This window comes from Fusarium redolens, assembly GCF_020744475.1.
Source record: "Fusarium redolens strain MPI-CAGE-AT-0023 chromosome Unknown BKA55scaffold_1, whole genome shotgun sequence".
In the NCBI taxonomy this organism is placed as follows: Eukaryota; Fungi; Ascomycota; class Sordariomycetes; order Hypocreales; family Nectriaceae; genus Fusarium; species Fusarium redolens.
In genome coordinates, this window is record NW_025763664.1 from 1,750,447 (window position 1) to 1,762,619 (window position 12,173).

At 47.1% G+C, this 12,173-nt stretch overlaps 5 protein-coding genes across 5 annotated transcripts; 4 read left to right on the top strand and 1 right to left on the bottom strand.

Moving 5' to 3' along the window:
- Positions 1-534: 534 nt before the first annotated feature.
- Positions 535-2,424, top strand: BKA55DRAFT_548859 (uncharacterized protein). The gene is made up of 6 exons (XM_046191153.1): positions 535-758; positions 809-932; positions 983-1,161; positions 1,212-1,248; positions 1,302-1,369; positions 1,426-2,424. Exons 1-6 carry the CDS (start codon positions 660-662, stop codon positions 2,344-2,346), a joined length of 1,428 nt encoding a protein of 475 aa, XP_046056300.1. The 5' UTR covers positions 535-659; the 3' UTR covers positions 2,347-2,424.
- A 377-nt stretch (positions 2,425-2,801) lies between these two features.
- On the top strand, positions 2,802-3,461 carry BKA55DRAFT_532186 (uncharacterized protein; the record flags this gene model as incomplete). The annotated part of the gene is made up of 1 exon (XM_046189307.1): positions 2,802-3,461. The coding sequence occupies one exon, from the start codon at positions 2,802-2,804 to the stop codon at positions 3,459-3,461; it is 660 nt and encodes a 219-aa protein (XP_046056301.1).
- A 1,612-nt stretch (positions 3,462-5,073) lies between these two features.
- BKA55DRAFT_532187 (uncharacterized protein) lies at positions 5,074-7,017 on the top strand (the record flags this gene model as incomplete). Its single annotated transcript, XM_046189308.1, has 5 exons — positions 5,074-5,334; positions 5,388-5,473; positions 5,535-6,092; positions 6,144-6,424; positions 6,488-7,017. The coding sequence occupies 5 exons, from the start codon at positions 5,074-5,076 to the stop codon at positions 7,015-7,017; spliced, it is 1,716 nt and encodes a 571-aa protein (XP_046056302.1).
- A 376-nt stretch (positions 7,018-7,393) lies between these two features.
- Positions 7,394-8,870, top strand: BKA55DRAFT_13681 (uncharacterized protein). Its single transcript, XM_046184874.1, has 4 exons — positions 7,394-7,717; positions 7,778-7,806; positions 7,857-8,361; positions 8,420-8,870. The coding sequence occupies exons 1-4, from the start codon at positions 7,688-7,690 to the stop codon at positions 8,681-8,683; spliced, it is 828 nt and encodes a 275-aa protein (XP_046056303.1). The 5' UTR covers positions 7,394-7,687; the 3' UTR covers positions 8,684-8,870.
- A 103-nt stretch (positions 8,871-8,973) lies between these two features.
- BKA55DRAFT_497884 (P-loop containing nucleoside triphosphate hydrolase protein) lies at positions 8,974-11,762 on the bottom strand (the record flags this gene model as incomplete). Its single annotated transcript, XM_046186502.1, has 2 exons — positions 8,974-9,029; positions 9,077-11,762. 2 exons carry the CDS (start codon positions 11,760-11,762, stop codon positions 8,974-8,976), a joined length of 2,742 nt encoding a protein of 913 aa, XP_046056304.1.
- Between the last annotated feature and the right edge of the window lie 411 nt (positions 11,763-12,173).

Here is a 12,173-nt window from a genome sequence, read left to right on the forward strand (position 1 = left end):
GAAGCACACAGCAATTGTGGTACAACGCTGCCCCAGTTTTTGCCCCAATCTGTTTTGCCTAAAGCTACCAAGCCGCGCTGCACGATCTTGACAGAGGCATTTAAACCGTTGGTTGATTTAAGAGCTATGCTATGTACTGATGCTTGAAGCCGCGTGTTTGCTATGTCGTGCATTAGTACGATAGGAGGAGGGGCTAAAGAGGTGTCAATGCGTTTACCACAAGTTTCACTTTCTTACAGGAGCGAGAGGTTGAGCTCAACAATCAGACCGGAATATCCGAATTAAATCTCGATAAAGTCACAGATCAAGGAATCGATGTAAATAGCATTGCAGCTAATCCATCCAGCGGCCCGTGTAAGATCACTTCCGCTATTTTGAGATGATCCTCAATGCTAGATGCACCTTATCCATGTTGTATGCACAGGGGACTTCATATCAAAACCGGGATGTATGAGCGTACAGGGCTAGTACTAGTCTCGTTACAGTTGGAAGCGGTCTTCATGCCTACCCAACTCGGATGAAGCCCCTTGCCTACGTAGATCTGGGGGGTTTATATATGATAATTAGGATGACCCATGTCTTGCAATATTTGAGCACCCGTCATTCCTCTGTTTATGTTCACTTTTTTAAGCCACCAGCCCTAATGCTACTGGACGGGTATGAAGCTCACATCTGGGGCAGTCTGCTCGTTAGCACTCGCTGCTGGAGTGTTTGGCGCTGACAGACTTGAACTCTTCAAGAGTTTACCCCGTTGTACTGTGAGTTTGAGGTTTGGATGCGGTTTCGCACTTATACTAATGGCTTAAAGACCTCATGTCTTGAACAGTACGGTAACTCAGGTTTCGAAGCCGCTGATATATGCAACGACAGAAATGTCAAGCAGGAACTCGATAAGTGCTTCGCATACGAATGCCGCGATTTCGAAAGATTCGGTACGCCCATCATTCTAGAACATAAATGAGATGGAACTAACAAGTTCTAGAAATTGCAAAGATCTATGCCAATGCCTGTGACACCAAGCCAAAAGACAACCGGCATAACCACTATGTTCTGTTAGTTGCAGAGATACCAGCATGGATCTCTCCTTGGCTTCGACTGTACTCGAGCTGGGCTACTTATGAGGGTCTTTCTCTGGATGACTATGTAATGGTAGTTTGTGGAGTAAGTTGGTACCGCGGCATCCCAGATCATTAAATCTAACCGGCCTTGAGTTGTTGTACACTGTCTTTGCAACTCTGATTCACTTTGGTAAGAATCACATTGCTGAATGAATATGCGCTTGTGCTTACAAGCCTCCTTAGCCCACTCCGTGACAGGAGATACAATTTTATGGAATGCAGTTCCAGAATACATTATAGACGGATTGAAGGTTCGTTTGCAGGGTGCTAGTTTTGAATTGCAGGATGTTGACATTAAACTACCTAGCTTGTTTTCATGGCCGACATCTTTGAGCTTGCCTGCTCGTGTCTATTAAGAGTCGCGGTCCTTCTCGTATGCCTACGCACATCATTTTCTGGCCGATACATAATGATTACAGCTGCGACTCTTTTAATAACAATTCTCTCTTCGATTGCTCTGGCCTTGCTGAGGGTATTCCGATGTTCACCAATTGCATTCGCTTGGGAAGGTTGGGAACCAAACGGGAGAGATGAGGAAACAGGAGGTTGCTTGCCTCAGGACTCACTGGCATATGCGGCTTCCTCGATTGATATATTCCTAAACCTGGTTCTTCTTGCTATGCTTTCTCACCTGATCTTCAGTCGAGTTGCGAACAGTACAATATCTTGGTTGCAAAAAGCTATCGCAATTGCATTGGGAGCATTCGCTCTGGCTGTATCCAGTTTTCGACTGCACCTTCTGGTCAATTTCTTCACGACGATGCAGCCTGTTTGGAGGTATCACGAAAGAATTGTTTGGACGGATGTCGAAGTTTCGATCTTGATGATATGGGCATGCCTGCCTATCTGGCAGTCCTTCACAGACCCAACGCCCCCGAGAGACACGGAAGATACACCCCAACTTCCGCAGATAATAGAAGAGGCCAATATGCCGGAAACACCGTCAACAAATACGAAGATGCCGAGGCCAAACATATGCCAGAGGGGGCTGTTCGGGATCTTGGCAAGGGGACGGCCAAAGAAACTAGTCGAGTCGAACTTACACTTGGGAGATAAAACTTACGGAAACGTCAGAACGGAAATTCAAGGAGGCCAGAGATTCTCTATGATCTCCCAATTGACGGGCATGATTGGTATTCAGGTCAGAACGAGGACGATTAGGCATGTGGACGACAGTGGATGGGATGCAGAGAAGGGATCAGCACGAGAGAATATAGAGCCCACCTAACGATTAACGAACTTAGAAATCAATAATGAAGTAGTAATCCTTGATCAAACACATTTTGAACATACTGTAGTTTCGTGCTCTAATAGTAAGAGCTCGAAGTGGAAAAAATATAACTTATGAGTTGACGACCAATTGTAACACAAATAAGGACGGCAACGCCACAAAGCACGATGTGCCTATCAGATACATACTTGAATCATATTTGAAAGATCATAGTTTCTTTGCAATTATGTAAGTTCTGTTTTTTCACTTACTTCACATGTAACTATCCTTGTCTCGTCATGGCCTCGGGAACCGAGTTTTGACAAATAGTAGGGCTCCACTTTCAACCTCACACGCACCGACTTCCAACTCCACGCTCTCATCTCCTCTAAACACCCAACGAAGCTGCACCTAAACGCAGATCAAAGTGGCTCAACAGAATCTTTCTCTGACATCGGCAAGAACAAAATAAAATGGCTTCTACCGATGATGCTCGCAAGAACCGCATCGTGTCGCACATGAACAAGGATCACACTCGAGAAATCTCCTATTATCTCCGCCATTATGCCCACCTCTCTGCCTCAGCCGCATCCTCAGCCGTGCTCAAGGACATTGACCTCAACGGCATGACTATCAAGTCAAATGATGGAAGGGAGCACTTTGTCTCTTTCTCACCTCTCTCCAGCTGGGCTGAGGTCAAGGACCGCATCATCGAAATGGCCAACACAGCCCGAGAAGGACTGGGTCTCAGCGACGTCATTATCACAGCCTACACACCCCCAGAGGGCTTCGGCATTTTTGTCACAGGATCTGTTCTCTTCTACTTCTTCTGCGCTGGGACACTGCCGTGGGTACAACCTGGCACTCGCATCTGGGAGCTGCTGAACGAAGGTTTCCCTGGAGGCGCGACCTTCTTCCACTGGCTTGTCAGCGCCATCTTCTGGCCTGTCATCGGTATTCATCTTGTTGAATGCTTCTTCTTTGACAGGAAGCTTCAGAGGCACGGCGTTGAGAGATTCTCTGGACAGTGGTGGCTTTGGCTCAGCAACTGCTTCTTTGAGGGGTTCCCTGCCTTCAAGCGCGTGGATGGTATTGTGGCACGGAAGCAAGATAAGGGTGGCAAGTCTCAGTGATATGAATGCGACGAGTGTAGAAAGAGTACATCTCTTCTAAAGTGTCGAAACTCGGGCGGTGGTATTGTATGGATGAATGTTGGTTCCTACCTCTAGTGCTCCGCTGACTTAATGACACCTGTCAAAGCACAAGAGTAGTTCCTATTATGCTGTGATGCATATACTATGGATGAAGGAAACTCTGAGTTGTATGGAAATAGGACCCATCGTTATCATGATCATGATTACACACAGCTAGAAATAGAGAAAACGACTAGAGATACTATGGGTAATCGATAGACCGCCCCAAGACTTTCAAAGTAATATTGACACAATAATCATATTTCGGTTTTCTTCTCTCTTCTGGCTATTTTGTTTATTATTTAGCGTCATATCATCCAAAACCAGTCTGGGACATCGTTAAAAGAACTAACCACCAATTGCCTTATGCTCATACATTAAAGGCGATACTAAGATGTTCTAAATCAATAGGAAGATCTTCTGAAGACCCAGCTGCCCGTTAACTAGATTTAATACGGTCAGAGCTACGAATACGACTCGGAGACACTCCCATTCCAGTTATACATACAGAGAGGTTTGCCGTTATGAGGAGTATAAGAAGGATTCGAGAGAGTATAAAAGGGCTCTCGATAAGTCTGTGATAAAGCTGTTTGTGTATATTTGGCAGTATGATTACACATTACTAGTGGTTTTTGAAGAAAATGAACGTCTTGTAAGATGCTGTTGCATGTAGTTGCGCTTTTAGCGTCGGTCAGAAGATACAGAAAGGTTTATCATCTTCTTCTTCAAGACCCCGCAATATCACTGTGAATCAACTCAATTACATGTTCCCTTTCCGAAACCATACGTGCTACTTGACCTGTCCTCCGTACGGGGCATCCGAGACTCGGTGTCTTGGACGGACCAAACCACTGTGTGCATCTGACATGATTTATCTGCAGATTTCACTTGATAGCCACATTTCAGCGCGGGGGTCGCGTCGTGAACAACCACTCGAATTGCTTTGTGGAAGTTTGCGAACCATTATGCTGTCGCCTCACCTGCTGCAGCATATTGATAGGCGTCGAAGAAACCCAAAACGGCATCGTCTTGTTTACAGCTGACGCCAAATTGAGGCTTTCGATTCGTTGGATTGGTTTGATGTGTTGACAAGTAAGTCATACATACAACATGGCATACATACTCGACTCACCTGCATAACAATCAACGTACTCAATAGCCCACTAGTGCCCGCGAGATCACTCCTCCTGGCCATTCATGAAGCTTTTAGATCGCAGTCGTCCAATACAAGTTCAGCCCTCAGATGAGTCCTATCAGTATGCGATCTCACTCGGAGAAGCCACACCCGGCTTTGCGAGTTCGCAATTGCGGGAGTTCAAATGTAAAAGGACTCTCGTGAGGCTCTCGCCAACTATTTGAGCATCATGTTTCCCATCTTTACATCCACCAAGTTTTAAATCAATGAATATTGCCTTGAGACATTTTCTCTTCAACACTAAGCATAATCTCATTCAAACCCCTCTTGAACTGCATTTCTTTCCCACGGTCAAGTCCACACATCAACTGAGCTAGAACTAAACATGCAAATGAATATATCAGCCAACTGTTGATAATGCCCTCTGTGGTGGACAAAGCAAGTCAATTCTCCTTGCAACATAAACGCTACGCCTTCACAAACCGATACCGCGCTGGAAAGAAACGGTTCACAAAACTCTGCCACCAATTCAATTTCTCCTCATTGATTCAACACCGTCGTCTGGTTTACCAGCGATCGGACATGCCTCAGCACGATTCGGAAGAACAAGTCTTTGTCACTAGAAACAAGAGGTCTTCCGCATCACCCGAGCCCACTGAGAGCTACCACTCACAAGAAGTATCACACACTCTCACTGCAAATAGTTGGATACGTACTGACTGTGCTTCCAGAATCTTTCAAGTGGTGGATCACATAAACCCCTGGCCAGCAACGACAAGGAGAGCGGTCAGGGCCGTCGAGGTTCGCCTGGCGCTCAGTAAGTCTTCGTCATATCGAAGTCAATCTCTATTATGAGGCTGCTAACACGACCTAAGAAGCGGTCAGGACAATTCACCCGCTGCAAGTCTACGCTGCGAGGCCTTAAAGAAGTGTGAAAAGCTTCTCAACGTGCCCTTTCCTCACAGTGTTGAAGTGCAAGCCGCCGATCCCCATCAATCCGACGTCGAGCCCACGAAACCGTCGGCGGCCTACCTGGACTACTGTATCAACAAAGAACTGAGACGGCGTAAGCAGAACATCGTTGATAATTTGATGGCTGCAATTTCGGAATGTGTTGAAAGAAGACTGGAAGCACTCGAGGAAGAGTGTGAGCATACTTCCGGATCACATACTTCGCGTGCTTTTCAGGCAGGAAAACAAATACCCCAGTCAGCTGGCCAGAAGAGATCGAAAGGTCAAAGTGGCCGAGACGAAAGTGAAAATGAGGAAGAAGGAGACGACCAATTCCGTAGAAAAAAGGATAACAAGAGGACAAAAACCACAAAGGACGACTCTCGCCCTCGGTTTGCTTGTCCCTACCATCAACGGGATCCCAAGAGATTCGGCACTGAGAGAACATGCTGTGGCCCAGGGTGGTTGGAAATCGGCCGAGTAAAGTGAGTCAAGCTTACCCCCTTACAAGGTAATCTGCTAACTGTTATATCCAGGGAACATCTCGAGCGCAGGCATAGCCTGTCTCCACATCAATGTAATCGATGCCTTCGCCGATTTGACGATGAGAAAGATCTGAAGAAGCATCAGCGGATGACGACGCCGTGCCCAGTAAAAGAGACAAGTAGTCTTCAACGGAGCCTTTTGGACGGCTACGACGAGGAACAAGCAAAGAAACTGAAAACAAGAGTGAGAATGAGCCCTGTTCAGAAGTGGAAGGAGTGGTATTGTGCTCTATTTGATGTCAAGCCTGATTCTCCTGACATTCCTTCACCATGTAAGTTACTGGATCTATTCCAAACAAATCATAAAATACACAAAAACTGAGTCATATTACAAGACTATGATCCTTCACTCTTAGCCACCAAGGCGCCATCCATCAAGGTCGAAAACCCTGAGGAATGGCGTGACTACTGGAATAAGGCAAAGCCAGCAATTCGACAACAAGTCGCCATGGCAGTAGAAGATGCATTCATCGACTGGGAGCCTCAGATGAAGGTGTTCGTCATGGAACGTCTGCAAGAGCTGCCACGCATAATCGCCGATAAGCTTCCTTTCCCGGGGCTGAGCCCAGAGGAGACGTCCACGGCAGCCGACGATTTCGGACTCTACTCTTGCTTGGACTCTTATTCATTTGCCCCAGAGGACTTGGGAGAGGAGCCTTTCGACTTTCAAGCCATAGATGACGGGCATAACTCGGCAACATTAGATATGACCGAGTCCACGGATTCCTCAGACGCATATCAAGCCAGTGACAGCTCGGCCACGTCCCTGGGAGATGATGCCGCATATCAACAATTCGACTACAAGACAGTCACGATGCCTACGAGCATTGATTTCAGTCTTCCAATCAACGGCGGGTATTACTAACACCTTGACTTATATTATCATGAGTTGTCTGCGTCAGTTCGAACCCTCTTTTATTTTTCGCGTTTCTTTCATAGCAACACACCAGCCACTCACTCTCTTCTTATGTCTCTTTAGTTTCTCTTATCTGGAAATTGGTGGTTTCTTAGCCAAGATGCCCGACATCGCGAAGTTTAACAGTCGCTACGGCAGTCATGCCACCCTTAGTGGAAAATGAATATCTGATCTATACCTCGCTACGTGGCGTGTAAGAAGGATGCGGACTTGTCATGTTTGTAATACTGTATGTACTATGGAGCTAGTTGCGTTGAATAATATTTCTTTGTGCACAAATAGATACTTCAGCTGTAAGTCAAGTATCTCCGCAGTGCCAACGGGAGGATCAAACCAAACAAGCACCGTCTAATATTTAAACGAACGGAATAATAATGTGGTATTCCTTGGTTTATCCAGTACCTACGATAATAGAGGTATGCATCATTTGTAAGTGTGTAGGTACAGTCTCCCGCGGTCGGCCTCCCGCATATGGGCGGGGAAGATCCTCGTCATTGATGGAATTGCTTGCAAACACAGTTTCAAGAATATCATCCTGCAACCAAATCCTTCTTTTCAACTTAATACTTATAGCCCTTCTTCTCTTGAACGGAGTTGCTCAAGGACGAGAAACAACAAGATGGTTCACCCCACAGTTCTGTATTTGATGGTAAGGCGACTATCGTGCACACAGGGGCTTCAATAACTCTCGACTGACCAACTTTCATAGGTCAGCCTTGTTCTGCTCATCGTGGCAATGTAAATATCGGCTTGGCCACGTTAGCAGGTGAAGTCTGACTCTTGTACAGAATCGTCCACGTCCGCAGTTCAAATCTCTCGCTCGTGATCTCGCCAACTCTGTCTATTCTTACGGTTGTTCTCCCGATTTTCGGGTTTCTCAACACTGCTTTCTATCCTAGTATCCGCCGTACCACTAAGTCGTCTTCTAGTGGCATAGCTCAACTTGCTCCTTTGATTCTCCAGGTCCTTCAAGCTCTTGTCACCACCATACTGGCTACACTACTTCTAGACCGCGCCGTGCCTTCAGAAATGATGGGATGCATGCTCGATAAGAAGTGGATGAGCATGTTTCGTGCTCATGACGCAGGCAGTATACGACGGATTCAGGATGCGTTTGACTGCTGTGGGCTGAACTCAATACGCGATCGAGCATATCCATTTCCTGGTATAGCGCCTAGCAACTGTGCGGAAACATACGGAAGAAGAAGTGCGTGTCGTGAACCTTGGTCAGGAGCTTTAAAGACACTGTCGTCATGGGACCTCTCTGTCGTCCTTGGCGTCGGGTTGATCCAGGTGTGTTGAAAGCTATATTCCTGCTCCGTAGGGTTTCAGATGTTGATATAAAGTACAGATACTCGGACTCCTCCTATCTAAGAAAGGTTCCAGCTGGTTGAATAACTGGCGAAATCATGGCCGGGGGCAAACGGACCAACACCACGAGAGCCGCCGCCCTTTGCTGATTGACAGGGAGAGGGATGTCATCGAGGAAGAAGAGACTGCCCCTAAGCGTCCAGAGAGATCATCACCGGGTTACGGGAGTGTACATGAGAACGAATCGGGTCCCAGAGTTGTGCCATCGTCCATTATCGAACGGAACAACTGGACAGAGGATTAAGTTGGCGGCAGGAAGGTCAAAACAAATTGGAGGGCCAAGATTTGAAGCATCAATGAAGTACAAGGATCAAAGGGATTGATGTCTGGCTTATAAATTGTTGTCGATTGTGATTAGGTATCTGTAGGATCGTAGTATATACCCTTCGACAGCCTGTCTATCCACCATAAGGACCCTGATAGCTTATGGTCAGCTCTCGCGTTAGACAGTAAACAATAGATCAGCAGTCAAAGCGAACAGGAGCGGGATCATCACAAGAAATAAGTCTGAGTGGGTATCGAAAATTGGATATTTCAGATGTGTCGATATTCTGGCATGTAATGCATAAGACAACCCATAGTGCTGGCATCTAGTGGTGTCTATAGTATATGATCGGTTACCTTCCTGCTTCTTTACCCAGCTTCTCCAAAGCAGCCTCATACTCTTCCACTCTCTTTTCATCAATCTCCTCAATCCTTGTTCGCTCGACCTTTTGAGCTCTCTTGACTCCAGCACCTTTGGCAATCTTGCCCCAGAACCAACCACTCTCATCATCGCCAACGAGTGTCCAAGCGCATCCTGCCCTTCCAGCTCGAGCTGTTCGACCAACTCGGTGAACATAGCCAGCCACGCTGGGCGGTAGGTCGTAGTTGATAACATGGTCAAGGTTGGGAAGATCGATACCACGAGCGACAAGGTCAGAGGCGATGAGAAGGCGAATGGGGGATGAGGCAGTCGAGAAGGCCCGGAGAGTCTTGCGGCGGATGTGTGTTGGTGTAGTTGATGTGAGTGTGCCGATGTGGTTGGCCAAGGAGGGATCCAACAGAGCGAGTAGTCGTGACAAACGAAGTGCAGATTCGTTGGACTTTGTGAAAATAAGAGAAATCGGGATGTGAGACTTAAGTGTCCGGCCTGTGACCTTGGGTCTGGTATCCGTCTCTGTGTCAGAATCCGAGTCAGAAGATGTGTCGGAGCTTGTATCTGAAGTCGCATCAGAGTCGGAGTCGGAGTCAGAACTGGAGCTTGAGTCAGAGCTGGTAACTGAATCTTCGGCTTCATCAGCCTTGGGTTCCTCTTCGTCTTTGTTCGGGCTTGCCATGAGCATGTCCTGACTGCGGAGTAGATCGAGCAAGTAGAGGGGCTTGAGATTGGTGTCGTGCACTCTGATTGCATGCTCCATCAACGACACGGGTAGAGAATGCTCAGCAATCTGGGTGTCGCCATCGCTCTCCAGAACAATCAGTCGTGGTCTTTGCAGGCCCAATTGATTGAGGAGGCTCAAATCTCTTGTGAGCGTAGCACTCAAAATAACCTTGCGAACACCAGAAAAGTCCATGTCATGGAAGTCTCGTGCGGTAAACTTATTGATCCGGAACTTTTCCATAACGAGGTCAAGCCAGCCTTGGAAGCTCTGAGCGAGTAGCTTATCCGCCTCATCAACTACCAACCATCGAACATAATCCAGGTTGAAGCCCCTTGTTTGTTCCATATGCTCAACCAGTCGTCCAGGAGTGCATATCAGAACATCTATTTTGGAAAGGTAATCGACCACATATCCGTTCATATGGCTTAATCGAGGGTCTGTGTCCTCCATGTCAAGATCTTGGAGGCTATCCGATGCTGAAAGGCCCCATTTCAGCTGGTTTCGACGCTGTGTCTCCTCTCGTAGCTTTTTGTATGCATCAGGGTCATATCGAAGCTCCTGATCCATGAAGGCTTTCTGCTCGACCTCGAGCGACTGGCTACCAATGGAGATTCCTACTCGTACTCTTTTTCGATCACCACCATCGAATGCCCTAGCGCAAAGTTCAAAGGTCTCTTGAGCTTGCTTGACCAGTTCACGTGTTGGTAGGACTACTAGCGCACGCAGCCTCGTGAGATATCCTTGACTGATATCTCGTACAACAGGGAGAGCATAGGCCAGTGTCTTACCGGAACCGGTCGCGGCAGAGATGAGCACATCTCCCCGTTGCTTGCTTGTTGGCAGCAGGAGAGGGATTGCGGCAGTCTGCACAGCAAAGGCATCTCGGAATCCCTTCTCCTCTAATACTCGACAAGCCTTGGGTATAATATCTAGTTCAGCGAAAGGCGTGCGTGTGTCCTGAGAGACACGAATCGGATCTTCAAGCCACGAGGGCAGAATCTTGTAGCTCGGCTTTGAGGTCGTCAGAGAGCTGATCAGCTCTGGCTGAGGTAAAGGCTCGAGGCCGTGTAGTTCGCCCTGATCCTCTTCATGCTCTTCGTCCGCGGGCAGCTCACTGGCAAGCTTAAGAGACTTTTCAAGCCTGCTCATGACCGTCTTGTGCCGCTGGTTTGTCTGCTGTTCGTCTTGTTGTTCCTCTGCTGGCTCAGTTTCCTTTTCCTTCTTTTTCTTCTCCCTGCGCTTTTGTCTTTTGTCTTCCTCATCTGGTGCTGCTTCGGTAGGCTCAGGGACATTCTCAACCTCTTGAATGGGTTCTGCCGCGTCGGTCATGGATACATCCTCGTTGCGATTTTCGTCCTCGGGAGCAGGCATGTGAGGAACTTCTAATTCTTGCTCTCTATCCTTTACCTTTCTCTTCCTCTTCTCTTTCTTTTCCTTCATTTCTCGTTTCAGGATTTCCTTGTCCTTTGCTGAATCTTCGTCCAAAGTCTGGCTCTCTTCGGGCGTTTCGTTTGCTTCCTTGGGTTTGACCTCGGGGGCCTTTTGCGCGGGCTTGATGTCGTCATCGTCGCGTTCATCATTGGTAGCTCCGGTTCTCCGCTTGCCTCTTCTGACCTTCTTCTTTTTCTTCGGCGCATCTTCTCCATCCTTTTGTGTTGTTGGCTCCTCTGTCTTGGTCTTCTTGCTATCAGGACCTGGTGAGCTTTTGCGCTCATCTGAAGCATCTAATTTCCGTTTGGCATTCTTAGGCGGCTCTTCATCAAAGTAATAGACTTGGGGAGTCTCTATGGGTTTGGGCTGAGGTACAGGCTTTGCGCTCGGAGGGACGTATCGCGAATAACTAAAAGCATTCGTCGCAGGAGCAGAAGCTGTGCTATTTGTAGTTTTCAATGACGATGGAGGAGGAGAAGTATTCGAATTGCTTCCACCATTCGAGGGAGGGGCATATCTGGCGTACATTCTTCTTTCGAAAATGCTGTATTGAATCAATCGCAATGGAGGGGCCTGAATTGCTTCAATTCCCAAAATTTTGGATAGTTCTTGATCTTATTGAGGTTCTGCCGTCTCTCACCGCTAAAATTATCTGCTCGATCTGCTTGCTGGCATAGTGGAGAATACGCTTGTACGAAAGAAGTTAGTCTCTACTCATCAAACAACCTAGCACGTTGGGTGACATCCTCGTTAAGAGGACCCTTTAGGGGGCAAAGGTTTTGGTTCGACTCCAGGGCTTGGATTTCTATTTCTAAAAGTTCTTCATCTCTAATTAATATTTTTTTTTCTAATATGCAGTATAAGATATGAAACTAAAAGCATAGTAGAAATCTTATTAATATTGCCTAGCTAATAAGGGCATTGTTTTTCCTCTGTAAT